The sequence below is a fragment of the Convolutriloba macropyga genome, chromosome 12 (genome assembly GCF_964194025.1).
Source record: "Convolutriloba macropyga chromosome 12, txConMacr16.3, whole genome shotgun sequence".
NCBI classification, from domain to species: Eukaryota; Metazoa; Xenacoelomorpha; order Acoela; family Convolutidae; genus Convolutriloba; species Convolutriloba macropyga.
The window spans coordinates 17727231-17743606 of record NC_134479.1 but is presented as its reverse complement, the minus strand read 5'-3'; the positions used below and the strand labels follow the sequence as shown (position 1 = coordinate 17743606).

The 16376-nt window shown below is 36.0% G+C and overlaps 1 protein-coding gene across 1 annotated transcript in view; it reads left to right on the top strand.

Annotated features, from left to right (window-relative positions):
• The window catches only part of LOC142351246 (phosphatidylcholine-sterol acyltransferase-like), a 28997-nt gene extending 15407 nt beyond the window's left edge, over positions 1-13590 (top strand). Inside the window, exons 2-7 of the mRNA XM_075403391.1 lie at positions 126-320; positions 7359-7496; positions 7948-8106; positions 9113-9266; positions 12350-12592; positions 13186-13590. Of these exons, the coding sequence (XP_075259506.1) occupies positions 126-320; positions 7359-7496; positions 7948-8106; positions 9113-9266; positions 12350-12592; positions 13186-13396 (1100 nt within the window). The 3' untranslated portion in view covers positions 13397-13590. The remainder of the gene's footprint in view (positions 1-125; positions 321-7358; positions 7497-7947; positions 8107-9112; positions 9267-12349; positions 12593-13185) is intronic.
• Positions 13591-16376: the final 2786 nt, after the last annotated feature.

The window sequence follows — 16376 nt, the reverse complement described above, 5'->3', positions numbered from 1 at the left end:
AATGTTACCCTATCAAAACCAGTACTGCTCAATTTTTTTTCTTTTCTTATTTTTTGTTATTTTTTCGTGTTTCGCTAATGCCAACCACACACATAACCCAAAGCATAATTTCTCTGTTACGATAGGTGATGGTGGCTCTCGACTTTACTCTAAGTTGGACAAGCCCAGCAGCAACCACTGGTACTGTGCCAAAAAGTCAGACTGGTCTCTTTTCTGGGTGGAGTTCGACATCTTTGTGGTTCCATGGCCGCGAAACTGTTTCTTGGAAAACATTGAATTGGTGTTCAACCACACAGATAATACTACCTACAACCAACCAGGTAGTCTGTCTTTAAAAAGATAGAGTTCTATACTTGCCAAATGTGATATGATTACAGTTTACGTGGACCTGGAAACATTGCTGCACACGGCTCAAAATGTACTCTAGGGGGGGGGGGGGGTGTGAACAACAGTTACCATTTTGTGAACTGCGCTTGCAATATTTCGTGAGTGCTTTTCACATTATGAGAAAAGTGCTTACGTTTTCTGCTGTACCGATTTTGTTAAGTAGATTCTGTAGTTTTATATAATTAATGTTCACAATGAACACAATATGCACAAATTCGCTCTCCTCGCGTGTTGTCAAGTAGACTGTAAAGATCAGTTAAATGTATTTCCTACTGAAGATGTTAGAATTAGGAGGACTCGAACCCACTACAGAACCGCTAACAGGTCCGCTACATCAGAACTCCACTGAAGTAGTAACTTTAATCTGAGTTGCACTTTAAAAATGTTTAGGTAAATTTACCTGCAACGTCTGCAGGTAAGCAAAATTGCAGGTAACAACACCTACAAAATTACCTACAAAAATGATACGTGCCATTTACCTAGAATACGTTACCTAGAATTTACCTGCAAACTCAAAAAATATTACATTAGGTATGTAAATTTTGACGTAAAAAATATTCAAAAACTCTGATTGAAGTCTAGATAATATTCCTTAATGGATGACTAGAATGATACAAACTAAAGCGAAAACTAGAAAATTTCAGCAGAAATTATTATGCCCTCTTAGCTATAATACTTGCTGTCGTAAATCGTTTTTGGCATGCACTTCTCGAATTTCTATTTTTGCTTGCGTTGCTAAAATTGACTTAAAACATAGGGTGGGAAAATGATGTAGCAAATTGTTAAAACAGAACAGATATTTTCCTCGGTATTTTCACCCGCAGTTTTAAAAAGATAATTTTGCGATCGTCAAAATTTGTCTTATGCAGGTAAGTTTACCTAGAGTTTCATTTTTGCAGGTAAAATTCTAGGTAAATTTAAATGCAATCTACCTAGATTTCGAGGTCAATTTAAATGCAGTCTAACTAGATTTGAAGGTGAAAACGCCTAGAATTAGGTAAATTTACCTGCAAAAACACGCGCAAAGTGCTGGTAAATTAACCTAGAAATTTTTTTCACAGGTAAAATTATAAACGTTTTTATCTATAAATGCTAGATAGATTGCCTTTAAACTTACCTAGAATTTTACCTGCAAAAACGAAATTCTGGGTAAATTTACCTGCCATTTGTGCATGTTTTTTGTAGGTAAATCTACCTAAAAAAATTTTTGCAGGTATAATTCTAGGAGGGTATAACTACAAATTCTAGGTAGCTTGAAAGAGATTGTACCTAGAATTGCAGGTAATGTAACATGTTTTCAGGTAGATTCTAGGTGAGTTGCATTAAAGAACAATTTATTTGCAAATTCTATGTAAATTTACCTGCAATTTTTAATCAATTAACCTGCAATTTTGTCAGAGTCTATATGCGATCTCAGAAATCAAATTATTACTTCCGAGCTGAGATTATTGAGCTGTAACTGATTCACTTTTTCAGTATCATGAACACTTTTTTTCCGGTTTCGGCCCGAAATCTTACGAAACTGGAAACAAAAACCGGGAGCTAAAAGTTGTCCCACAAATCAAACATTGACAAACAGTAATCAGGAACTGAGTATAACACTCACTCTAACATTTCTGGTGTTGCGTAAAGTGAGAGCAAGCTAAAAATCAAACTCATTTTTTAGTCTCACACAAAAGAAAAAATTAAACCTAGCTTTCCCTTCATTTGGAGCTTTTCGTCAGCGTTAACTTTATGAATATTATTGTTTCGAACGCTTTTTTGGGGGAGAGAATATATGCTCAACTTTTTTCATTCAGCCAACTTTGGCCGATCAATCTGTTCATCAAACAGAGTTGTAAGTGCTATCATTTGAAAGACCTTACAGCGCAGATTATGAAAACGAAAAGAGTTTTTTCAATTTTGTTTTTTTAGGGCAGTTAGCAAAACTTAAAATTTTTTTGAACATTTGAATGATTTCCACTGTTTTTGTTGACGTTTTACGGAAGTTATGCGAATTTTTTTCACGATTTTTGCTATTAGTTGTTACATCTGATAACAGATGTTGTTACATCTGTTGTTACTTGTGTTGTTACATTTGTTGTTACATTTGTTGTTGCATTTGTGTCATTGTTTTTGCGTCCAAATTAGACGAGAAGAGGGTTGATGAAATGTTTGACTCAACCAATTTAGCTCAAATATTTGCGCTTTCAGCTTTTTTTCAAAGAAAATTTACGCCAAATATGCTTCTCTAGCCCCATCTGTTCAACTTTACCGGAAGTGGAGACTTTAAAATTGCTGATACATTTTTGAGTAAATCCAAATTGGATTTTTTTTGATTTCATTGATTTTTTTTCTAACTGAAAACAGTCGTTATGCGAAATGTAGACTATATTTATGATCTATTGAAACTTTTTTTTGCTCAATTTAACTATGTTATTCAAATTTGAAATAAATAATAGTAATTATTGGACACGAAGCAAAATAAATGCTACTTTATCGTGGTTTTTGACACTCAACAACTGTTCTCATTTAATTGGGCCGATGTCTTATTGTTTTTTTAAATTATTTTAGCATTGTTTTGATTAATTTCTTTGTTAATTACAAACCAGAATACTTTCTTACTGAAACGTATTTATTGATAGCACAATTTCACGAAAAATTGACAAAAATTGATCAAATATTATGTTTTCAGAGAAAGTTTCAAGATTTTTATGGCCCTGATTAAGTGCAAACCTTTCCATAAACGTTAACTAAACTCTTGTTTTCTTTTCCCCTTTTTTTGTTCCTTTTACAACCCTACGATTGAGTAGCACCGAGAAAAGATTCTGCAAATTTCTCTAAATGGTATAAGTTACCCTACATAATGCTCTCTGCTGATACTTAATGGCACTTAAGTCTTTGAATGCTATTTTTTGATGAAAATCTAATTTAGTTTTTGAAATTTGACAATTTTTTTGACTATTTCATCTTATAGGTTAATCTTAGTGAATATATTTTGCATCTTTTTTTAAAGAACCTTATTTTAACCTTGCTAGAATTTTCAATTTTTATTTTGTGTTCCTGTATTCGATACTAACAACTTTTATATTCTTTTGGGCTGTTGCCTATGTTTGAAAGTGTTTTTTGTTGCTTTATCAGATTATCGAATGAAAATTTTCATTGAATTTCCAATGAAAGCAATGGAACCTAAATAAATCTTTCAGCTGATAGCGTATGGTTTTAAATGCTTTGAAACATTTTCTGACAGAATGATCAAATTTTCAAATTTTGCAGCATTTGTTGTCCTTGCAGTTGTATCTCATATCCTAGTTTTTTAATTGTTTCAATGGCTTCTCCGGCTCGTTATGTTCTGATATAAATGATATAATTAATGATTTTATTTTACAGCTAATGGAGTTAATGATGAAATAAACAAACTCGTTCATCTTATAGCTTAATCTTAGTCAATGTATTTTGCATCTTTTTTAAAGAATTTTATTTTAATCTAGCTAGAAGTTTCCTTTTTTATTTTGTTTTCGTGTATTCGATACTAACAAATTTTATATGCTTTTGGGCTGTTGCATATGATTGAAAGTGTTTTTGTTGCGCTTTATCAGATCATCAAATGAAAAGTTTCATTGAATTTCCGATGAAATCAATGGAACATAAATAAATTTTTCAGCTAATAGCGTATGGTTTTAAATGCTTTGAAGCCGTTTTCTGGCAAAATATGATCGAATTTTGAATTTTTGCGGCATTTGTTGTCCTTGCTGTCGTATCTCATATCCTTGCTTTTGACATTTGTTAATGGCTTCTCGGCTCGTTATTTTCTCATATATAGGGATATAATTAATGATTTCATTTTATAGCTAATGGAATTAATGATGAAATAAACAGTTTTGAATGCTTTAAACAATTTCGTGGTTTTGCTTTTTGACATTTTGTAACTCAATCTCTTTAGTATCCCATTCATTTTTGGTGGTGCAAACAATAATGACTTAATTGTTTTGTGGTACAGCTGAGGTTGTTATTGCATTGACACTTGATACTTCTGAATGCTTTTGCACATTTTTGCGCAATCCCTTTAAAAGTAGAGCCCATTGATCTTCAGATGTAAACCAGTAAAATTTTCATCATAATCTTTTCAACTGATAGCTAATGGTTCCAATGGCTTCAACAGCTTGTTATAAAAAAGTTGCATTTTGTCTTATTTTCAGTTCAGCTTGTTTTATTGTTAATTTACAGTCTTGGGACTTAATTTTCCACTATGTTTCTATTATTATGATATTTTGTTTTTAATTAAAATCAGTGAATTTCCGAACTTCTATAGTTTATTTTATTGTTAAATTTTCAAATTTGTAGCCTAGTCCCAATATGCACAGGTCGACGGAAAAAACATCAAACTTTGCACTATTTTTTCATTTAAAATTTTTTTAGGCGCTACTGCTTTAACTTTTTGATAAAACTCTGGTGATTTCTAGACATTTGCACTTTTTTGGGTGTTTTTTCTTGACACATTACTACATTTATGATGGTTGCCCTTGAAGATAAAGTAGTTGAAGGAATTTAATGGTTTTAGTTAAAAAAAACAAATTTGCGGAAGTACTGTCGATATTTTATAACTGTACGGCATAATCTGGATAATGACAGGTCCATATGGTTTTCTATGGTGAAATAGATGGATTTTTTTTTGACATCTTCAATTGATAACTAAAACTTTTACTGATTTTGAAGTTAATTGTTATCAAATACATACATTTAAAATCAAAATGTGCCGTTTTGTCTTTTTTTGTCGACTTGTTACCTAGTCTCAGTAAATACCGATCCTTTATCTTTTCTCAAACAATATAAGTCATTGTTTTTCTGATGCAGTGTAGCGTTATATCTGGTGCCTCGTCGAACTCTACTTAGACTTTTCTCAGATTTCATTTGATTTCATTTTGACTTTGTCAATATCAATGGCAGGTCTCGAGGGCTCTCGAGGCGCCTTTATTCAATTCACTGTCTCACTAGAGTATAAATATCTCACTAAATAAGTATCTATCTAGTGTTAATATTTGAAAGCTGATGGCTGTTATGACTCTGCCCCATTTTTTAATTCTTGTGTGTGCCGGATTGTTACCGATTCTCCATAAGGAGAGGTCTCATCTGCTTCGGAGTGAAGTACAAGTTAATATTTTAGATAGGTTTTATCTGATGCGTTATTAACTATTTGAAAGTTTTTTTGTAGATATTGAGTTTGACCGTCATTAATGTTTTTGTTATTTATTTTGTTTTCTTTTTTTTGTTTCGTTAATGGCAAGAATAAATGGCTCTCCAAAACGACTTTTTTAGTTTCATTTTGTGGTGTGTGGTCAGAACTACTTTTTAAACTCACTCACCAATTATTTTTATACACCCATTTGAGCAATTATTAATAATATTAGAAATAGAAAGCAAAAAAATAAGGCTTGCAGCAATTAACTTTTGAATGCCTCAGATTTAAATGTTAAGTCCCGCCAAATTTTTTGATGGTGTTTTCATAGGTTTTTTGATAGTGTTTTCATAGGTGTTTTCATGTTTTTCAAAAGTGTTTTCACAGGCATTTTGGGTGAACCAGGGTTTTTCATCGCTATCATGCTGTTTTCCTTTTTTCATGGGCCGAGCAAAAACCTTTTCATAAACCTGTTCTTTGCCGGATTTTCGTTTTTTTAATTTGATTCCTGCTTATGTACACATGGAAACAAAACCGGTTCAAGACTAAACAGCATTGCACATGAGCAGTCCAACTTAGAAAATATCTATCAGGCCAAAAGTCGCCCAACGAGCACCAGAGTAGTACAACTATCAAGCCAAAAGGCTTTAGCATTTTTGCGATTCTCAAGATAAGGCAGTTATTGCAGCTGGACAATATTGCCAGTTGATTGAATTAAACTGGGTAGTTTAATTGTAGTGGTCTTCACCCATTAGCTATGATAAAACTTTTATTCATTTTCCCGTTTCAAATTTATAAATTATCGTTAAAAAATATATCATTTTTGATAAATTGATGGTTCTCGTGAATTGCAAAAGATGAAGGAGCAAGCATGCTGAATACATTAAAAGCAATAGTTAGCAGTAAAATTGCAAGTAAAATTTTTCTTGTCCAGGGGATGTTTTTTTTGTCTAGCCATGTGTGATTTAGTTCGAGGATGGTTGCTCTAGTTCCAGCCAAAGTCAAGGACATCACGCAAAGTCCAGACAAATTCTTTATCTACTAAAAATCATTCGAGGACAGTCTTTCCATGCCTTTAATCAGTTGAGGACGGTCATTTGATAATTCCAAGTCTGGACTAGGGATGCTTCAGAACAACAAGCCATTTGCAGGCTTTTGTTGTATCTCGCTTAACCTTAGGGATGTCACTTGGTAAAAGTGTCAGAGAGGAAAAATGCGGGGCGGGGGGGGGGGGCTGCAAACTTGCTGGAACTCCGTCCGTTCTCAGTGTCCTGCCTCATTCATAGCTTCAATGAACCGCGCACTTAGAGCCTACTGACTGAGGTAGTAAGAGAGCTGCACACTGAGCATTTTACTCAAAAACCTTCAAGCAAAAGTTTCTATTTGTTCGAGAGCAATTAATAAAAGTTATCTTTAGAAAAAAATAATTCTTCACATAATATAAACATAACATGCATGACTTTTAATTGCTTTAGTTAGGAAGAAAAACCTTAGTCAAATAATGAATTTTCGTTTTATTTTTGCCGTATTCAATCTAAATAGAATTAGTCCGTCCAAATAGAACGCAAACGAAAAGTGTGAAACAGGAAAAAAGGAGAAAAAAAGTTGTTAATATACATCCAGATGTGAGTTTTTAGGGTCAGGTTAGGTAATATGACGTATTATAAAGCACACTTGGCTTGAAAGTAAAGAGACTCTGATCAGCGGTAGTTCGGACTCTTTGCAGTTTTCAAATTCACTTTTTTTTAACAGGGCGCCGTTTTCGTAGCTATTCATGTTTCTTTTTTTTCAATCTATAACTTCAAATTTTCTCCAGGTGTGGAACTCAAGGTCGATGACCCTGGCAACGTAACTGGCATTATGTACCTGGACAATTATGGACTGTATGACTACTATGGAAAAATGATCAATCACTTCACTGACAAAGGATACAAGACTGGGAAGGACTTGATGGGTGAGTGAACAGATGGGTAAAACTGGTATAGTTTGTAATTTGTTCTTGACCACTTTTGTCAAAGAATGCCTGAAAGAAAATTTGAGCTCATTTTGACATTTTGTAAGATCAGATTTTAGAGGTTCAGAGTTTTTGCATGGTTGTGATTTAAGATAATTTCCATTTTAAAAAATATTCTTGTAAAATCTTTCGAGTTAAATTTCTGAACTTCTGTAAAATTTTGCAAACTTATGTTAAAAAACCATGTAAAAACATTATCCGATTTCAAGATGCATGAAGTTCATTAAATTCATTAAATTTCATTCGAAATTTCTTGTGTGACAAATATATAAAACAACGAGGCTAGCAAAATTTAGTCTTAAAAATAGTCTGATCAGAGTTTCTGCGATGGTTATAGTTACAGCATGTAATAACGACAAGGGAATTTAAAGTCTCCAAATTGATTTGACAGGTATCTCGTACGACTTTCGGAAATGTCCGAACGAGAACCAGGACATTCTGGATGCAATGAAGACACTTACAGAGGAGATGTTTTTCAACAACCAGAATAAGAGTGTTTACATTGTGTCTCACAGCATGGGCGGATTGTACACTAAGAGATTCCTAGAACGTTAGTCTGGCCAAAACTAGTTTTGGGTCACTGACCGGAGATTTGGTAGAAAAATCACGTCAGACTTGCGTTGAATAGCGACAAAAAATTGAACCGCAAAGCGCTCGCATCTTATAGCGGTGAATACGGTGAAAAGAGTTGAGTAATTTTTGTAAGTTTTGCTGTCCGTTCAGAGCGGTGATTTTTTCTACGCCGCAATTCCTATTAAAACTCACTGCATTCGTCCAACTTTGAACCCATGTCTCCTTCATCGGAGGACGTTCTGCTTTCATTGCTTTACCTGTTTGCAGTTTAAATGAGCATTACGCTATTGCATATAAACATAGAATTGCAGTCGTTAGCACTGAAGAAAAGATTCACAACTTGAGCAGTGAAATTAAAAATTTTGAAGCTATCATCAGAAGTAAGATTTACAAGCGTTTCACTTCTATACAATTTTCTTGATAAGGTGAATAGCTACTTGATATCCTGTCAAATTCTTAGTTTCAAGCAATCAGCAAATAGAAGCTTTGGCTGCCTAGCAAACTAAAAAGAACTAGGGTCCGTTCCAGTGGTGGGATTGGCTTAAGCTGGAAGAAAATTATGTTGCAGAACTTGCAATTGTGAATCTAGCTCGATTGCGAGGTAAACTTTGAGATCTAAGAAAAGCTAATGAATTTAAGCAGGAGTTAGATAACGTACACTGAATATCAATAGTGATTGTGTTAGCAGCATGCCTCTTGAAGGTCATCAAAATTAGCTGACTTCTACTGCCATAACAGCGCCAATCTTTTGATAAAAGATTTTACTAAGACTTTTTTGAAAAATATTAGAGTGGGTGCTACATCCCCAAGGACTTTTGGAACATGAGGAAACGTGAGAGATTTTACCGAGAGGAAGAGGCAACTTTGAAGAATTTCAGAATTTTTCTTACAAAAAGGCTGGGTAGAAAATGAATATTGCCATATCGACATTAAAAAAACAATAAAGTTTTATGCCTTTTTAATATTCTGGTTTGTTTCTTCAGAGCAACCTCAGTCGTGGAAAGACCAGTTTGTAGCTGGTTGGATCTCGATTGCGACTCCAATGTATGGTGCTTCCTCTTCATATGAAATGATGGCATCCGGATACAATTTCGATGTTCCCACTCTACCAGCAGAGCCATTGAAATACGCACAGAGGTATTTACTTATTGTATTTATTAATTTACAGGGTTTCTTTTTCCCATTATAGCCTCCCTACAGCTTAGTGGTCATATAACATTTAGCCCCCGCCCCTCAAATAATGGTAAACATACCATAATGCGTGAGGCTATAATTTAGTGTGTGTGTGTGTGTGTGTGTGTGTGTGTGCGTGTGTGTGTGTGTGTGTGTGTGTGTGTGTGTGTGTGTGTGCGTGTGTGTGCGTGTGTGTGTGTGTGTGTGTGTGTGTATGTGTGTGTGCGTGCGTGAGTGTGTGTGTGTGTGTGTGCGTGTGTGTGTGTGTGTGTGTGTGTGTGTGTGTGTGTGTGTGTGTGTGTGTGTGTGTGTGGGTGGGTGTGGAGAGGGGCTATAACGGGAAAGACACAATCTATTAATTAGAAATTTACCAACCAAATCTAATTTGAACTTTTTCAGCTCATTGTACCCCCCCCCCCCCGCGAAATTATAGACCACCATTATGGTATAATTACCATGCTTGGGTGGGGGAGTGGGCTATACGTTATCTGACCACTAAGCTAGGGGGGGGGGGCTATAATGGGAAAGACCCGATCAAAAATCTACGAAAGCATATTTGAACCGTTTCTATGTTAAGGCTTAACATCTCCCATTTAATCTAAATTGATTTACGAAGCAAATATATTGTGCATGTTTAGGTTATGTAACTCTGATGAAGTCACTGATAAAATCTCGCTGTAACATAGCACCGGGAAAGGGTTCGACATATAAGCCAGAATTTCGAGGTGACTTTAGCAGTAGTCACCTAACCTTGGTTAAATCAGGCACTGCATAGATTTGACATCTTAAAACTTTCGGGATCTTTCCCAGTAATTATGCAACCCCACTTTACAGAGCACGTGTCACTACATAGTAATTCATTACATAAAAAATGGCACGTGCGTCTGGGGGGCACAAACGGAAAAGACCCAACTTGCGCGTGCCTGCCAAAGTACAGCACCTTTGATGAAGGCTCTATTAGCTTGAGGATTTTCGAAAAACTTAAGTTAAATTTATGGGATCTTTTCCGTTTGTGACCCCAAGCTTAGTGGGTCATATTATTTGCAACCTCAAGAGCACGTGTCATATTTTTGCATAATGATTTACTATAGAATTACACGTGCTATGTAGTGGGTGGTAAAACGTAATGGGCTAACAGTACGTTTTGTACCCCTCAGTTACAGAGCACATGTCATTGCAATGTACGTCATTGTTTAGAAACATGACACGCGCTGCAGGTGCACTCGCTATAATATGCAATCACTAAGCTGGAAAATAATTGGGTCTTTCCCATTATAGCCTTCCAATGAAATTATAGCCCCTCAATATGGTATAAATAATATGATTGGGCGTTGGAGCTATAGATTATCCGACCACTAAGCTGGGGGCTATAATGGGAAAGAGCCAAATGTTTATTATAAAATGTCTGATCCGTTTGCGCCTTCCAGTACGTTATGTTCCCCCAAGATACAGAGAATGTGTTATTACATAGTAATTCATTATGTAAAAATATAGCACGGCATCTGGAGGTGTAAATAATATGCACCTATTAAGCTGGGGGGGCAGAAAAAGGGAAGAGATAAAAAATGTCTAAATAAACAGCGATGTTTTTAAATCCTAGTTATGTCACGAGAAAAGGAGGAACTATTCTGCTTCAGCTCCGTGATTTTTCTCATTGTCTACTTCTCAGAATTCGAGAAAAGCCAAATCGTGTAATTTTGAACTCTTATGTACGACTAATTTAGCTGTGAGAAAACGTAAGCATAATTCACACGAGTAAATTATGAAACTGATTACTTATGTCTGAGTGAACAACATGACGGGAAAAACTTTTTTGTGAGGTATTTATGAATAAATGAAAGTATAGTTCACAGAGTGGTAAGTGTTGGCCTCCGTCCCTGCAGAGCACTTATTGAGACGTGATCAACCATGTTGTCAAATAGACGTTAATATCTTACGCTCCTCAGCACAAGAGTTATTTTTTACATAGTCACGTGCTATATAACAACTCAAATTTATTAGTTGTGGCCATCAAAAACACAGAGACAGGGACCAGAGTAGATCCGAGACATATAATTGGCTTTTTGAGAGCACAGATTGAGGTTCTCGGTAAATATCGAAGCCATCCAGAAAAAAATTAGCAACGATGATACGTTAGCTCATATTAAAAATTCTGGGATCTTTTCCGTTTGTGCCCCCACAGCTTAGTGGGCGCATATTATTTGCACCCCCCCCCCCGGCGCACGTGCCATATTTTAACATAATGATTTACTATGTAATGGCACGTGCTCTGTAACTGGGGGGCACATAACGTACTGGGGGGCACAAACGGAAAAGATCCAAATTCTGATAGTTTATTTCTGCTCGTTTTCCACTTACTAATGATCAGTTAGGTCGTCGTCGTAAAAAACGTACTTTACATCAACCGTGTGTTTTTTATTGTCTGATCATTAACGGCTACTTCAACCCGAGACGCAATGCGACTAAATTTTCAAGTTACAAGATTTCGACTACAACATTTCAATTTACGAGAATTACGCTGCAGCAGACAAGATGGTACCGAAATGGGGCTTCTCGGTAAATTCCAGATCAATTACTTGGACTTTTAAGACTACAAAACACACTACAGTAGAGTAGTTTAGCTAAGACAAAATGGACCATACAATGTACCTTACTAAGCATAGAACGATCAGTTCATGCTCCATCAAATCTATAAAAATGCAGTTGGTTTTTATAATATGGCATAGCTGAAAAAAAGGCCTAGTTTCTGATGGAAACTTGCTTACCGTAAAACGGACCATATATGGCACATTACCAAACATCATAGTAAGAACATAGACAGTATTTTTAATGGCTTTCTTGGACTTTTTACGGGCCATTTTTAATGACTAGTAGGGTACCATATATGGACGGTTGTATGGTTAGCAAGATGGTACCAGATACAGACCGTTCTATGGTTAGCAGGGAACATAAATTGACTGCTAATGAACCGCTCTATGTTAAGTAAGGTGCCATATATGGTCAGATTTATGGTGAGGAATTTCGGTCATCCTTGGTTCTCACCTTAGATCGTACACGTCATCTGCTTGGATGTTGCCCAACCCCAATTTCTGGGACACCTCTGAGACCATGATCCAGACACCAACCAGAAACTACACAGTTCTGGACTATAAACAGTTCTTCAGTGACATCAACTACACTCTGGGCTACACTGTGTACGACCTCACACATAAAATTCTCAACTTCGAACCCCCTGAAGTGAACTTGTTCTGTATCTATGGAATTGGAATAGACACCGCTGATCAGTTCATGTGAGTTTCGGTTCTTTTCCTCATTTGATCTGTTTTTTGAAACATCCAATCTGTCTTCAAAATGGCAAACCATGAGTCGATATTTTATAAGAAATGCAAAAGTTGGCCCAAGTCGTAAAAGACTTAAAGATGTACATCGATGTCATTCAAGCTTTTTCTAGTTGGCAGCAATTTACTGATGGAGTGATGATGCGTGCATTGCTAGAGATGACGCGTGCATTGCAACAAACAAAAAAATGAAAACTCTTTTTCCTGAAGCTGAAGAAATATCATGAAGTAGATAACGCAAAGATTTCTTCAGTTTTCCACCTTTTTGTTTTTTTAAATTTACATTTCAATAGGAAACTCAACGCCAGGGTGAATCAGTAGTTAGGGGTGCAACTACCGTGAATATGGGCTTGTACTGCATCCTAAATTCTTTCTTATGCATATTCTTCAAGGCTTCCTGCATCTCTCTAGTCAAGATTACCCTGTACAATTTGACCTTATATTAGGCTCAATTTAAATACGGTTGTTCTCTCTCAACGCTCTGACAAGTGGCAATAAATTAAACTTAACTCTACGGCTAGTCTAAAAATTATACGATATTTCAGTTACGATGACAGCTTCCCAGACAATGTGCCAGTGTCTGTTGTGAACGCTGACGGTGACGGATCTGTCGTCTTCAAATCAGCCAGTGGCTGTGGAAAATTCATCCAGTCACGACCCATAGTTGAGAAAAGTTTCTCAAAAGTGAACCATAATGGATTGCTAACAGATGACGATGTCATTTCATACGTCGACAAAATTGTGTTTACAATGTGAAAAAAAATTCAAAGTTTAAAAATTTATTACAATAACATTGCGATACTTTTATAATTTTCCCAGCATTATTCAGATGATAAGTACAGATATATTCTGCTCGTAATTGTGATTATAGGGTAAACTTCTCTAAATTTATAAACAAATGTTCCGATTTAAAACCTATTATTGATAATACACAAATGCATATCAGCAAATCACTCCTTTTTTAGATCCGCTCAGATTTGAGAAAAAAATTTTCTCAGAGTTTTTTTTAGCATTTATCGACATACAGTGGAAAAAGAACTGTTCAGTTTCCACAACTTATGCTTTGATTCCCCTAAGGATTCGATACAGTTGTTCACCACAAAGCATAATTTAAAAAGTAAAATGACAGATTAGTTTCTAAAAATTGTAACGGCTGCTCTCCTACCAAAGACAAGGAAAAAGTTACACCACCCAGTTCGTTTCAGCGGTTTCAAATCTGTCCGGATATTACGTCTTTGCAGTTAAATTATGTTAACTGTATTGTCCGATATAAAGTAGATTACCGTTGCATTACTTGATTCTCAATTAGTCCCAATAACCAATCCTTCAGCTTTGCTGTTGTTTCTCGCTCAGATTAACAAAATATTTCAAATTGAAACAACCAAATTTTTTATTAATTTTTGCAACTCAACTTATAAAAATGTAGGAATTCCAGTTCCCACAAAATATAGCCCCATAATTTGGCTGTAACTTTGCAAAATTTCAGCCTGCTAGAGTTACCAGTTGTTAAACGGGAGGTCTCACAGAACAACAGTGTTAATAACCAAAGATTTTGTTCTTAATTGGCTTTGATAGTGCCAATATTGAAACTATCTCTGGCTTCGCTAAAGTAAGTAGACGAAACTGACTTTAAATCGCCTACATAAGAACTTTGCTCAACTTTACCACCCAATTTTACAAACTCATGAGAGTACAAAATAAGAAGTTTCGGAATGGACGGAATAGAACACTAATTACGTTGAACTAGTTTGCAATTTTTTTTGAAGTTTCATTAAGTTAGACAAAAATAATTATCTAATGACAAAATAATTGGATTTGAGTTTGCAGAATGCAGAGCAAACAGAGAGTTTTGAGGACTTTTTCAGCAATTGAAGAGGAAATACAGTTTCACTATCCTCTGCTGGATAATTGGAATTGTATAAAGCACTCTAGAGGAAGCTGTCATATAGACTTTAGCAAGCGCAGCAAAATCATTTCAAACCGTCGTAAGAATGAGAAGATAACAAAGCATTGTTACAGTACAATGTAGAGAATTAAAGAGGGATCTGATTAATAGTTCAAGATGGTGATCGGGATTGAATGATACAAAATGCTTTAAACTAAATATATCCGTTATCAATGAGAATAATTAAGATACGATAGCAGCTTGATTGATAAGCTGACCCTGACATATTTATGGTCGCCAGCTGGCCAGAAATGATCGGCAAAACTGAAACTCTTAAAATAGTTTATATCCAGAGATAACACAACAAAACATGACCAACTGTAATGTCGGGCGAACTGCTCTCAAACGGCCGGCGAGCGGTTGTTTTTGGTAGTCTCCAACTGAGGCTTATGTATGCTAGCATTAGTGGGGAACGGGGGTTCAAACCGACAGGTGGACAAAGGGAGAGTTGAGGGCGATAATGGGGGGGACTGAGAGAGTCAAAGTTTTAAGATTAAGAACCAACCTTCAGACCATGAAGTTGTCTACTCAACAGCTTTGGTAATTTGTAGTAAGGCCGAGCAAAGCTTAGGGCTCTAAGAGCATTTAATGTCCTCCATGAGCTAACTGTTATAGCGTTTATGAGGACAAAAAGTCTATTGAATTAGAGGAAACATCAGTCAAGCGAAAAACCTAATACAAAACCACAGGATTAATATAATTGCTACGAACTTTCTTTGAGAGTGTAAGATTCTGAACTTTATTAGGCAGCCTATCACGGGAAAACAATAGCGCCTAGATCTCACAATTCGAAAGGTTTAAGTTTGGTGGTTCGTCTTCTTCTTAACAACAATAGATTTCCCGTGTTATGCTCTTGGCTGTTCAAAAGTGTCGATGGTAAAAACACTTAAATTAAATAACTGTAACACTAATTACAATAACTCAATAGGCATCAGGTAACATGCGCTGCGACAATCAAAATAACTACTACTATAACTAATTCTAACACAAGCAACCACAAGCTTGGAACAATAACTAACTAAGTTATTTCTCAATCCAACTCTACAGTAATACCGATTGCCGCTTATACTCAAACGCAATCAAAACAGCTGGAATTATCCCTCAGCTAATAACAGACTGATGAACCACAGTCTAACAACAACAATAAGTCCGAGCTTCTCGCTCAATAGGCAAACTCTGCCCAATAACTGTAACTAATCCGAGCCGCTTGCTCAATCAAATACCGCAAGTTCCAGAGCCTCTCGCTCACTTGCAACAACAATCGGTGCTCAATAATGTAACCGAATTGCAAAGACGACTCAGAGCTTCTCGCTCAATCAAATCAGGCAAAACTTAGCCAAATAACTCTAATTCTATAACAGCGACTATTCAGAGCCTCTCGCTCAATCGCTCCGGCAAAGTTAACGCAACGACGCTTAATAACGATTAACAAGAGCCTCTCGCTCAATAATACCGGCAAACTATGCCAAACAATCGAATATTAACTCGTTCACGGTTTGCAACTTCTGCGCTGCGCTTATAGTGTAAGCCGCTTATATACTGAGCCGAGCAAACAGTTTGTTTACTCAAACCAAATAACCGTCATTACTGCACAAGGTTTTCAGCCTTCTATACCACGGTTGGCTACTTCGTTTACATTCCGTAATACCACTGCCGTAATAAGGTGACGTGTTAAATACCAAACTTACTTATTAGATATCAGTCAAGATGGCCGCCAAATTTACATATATGCGAATTCCAGATTTTTCCGTTCTTACGTGCGATTTGTTTACATAGGGGGGTTCCTAGGGT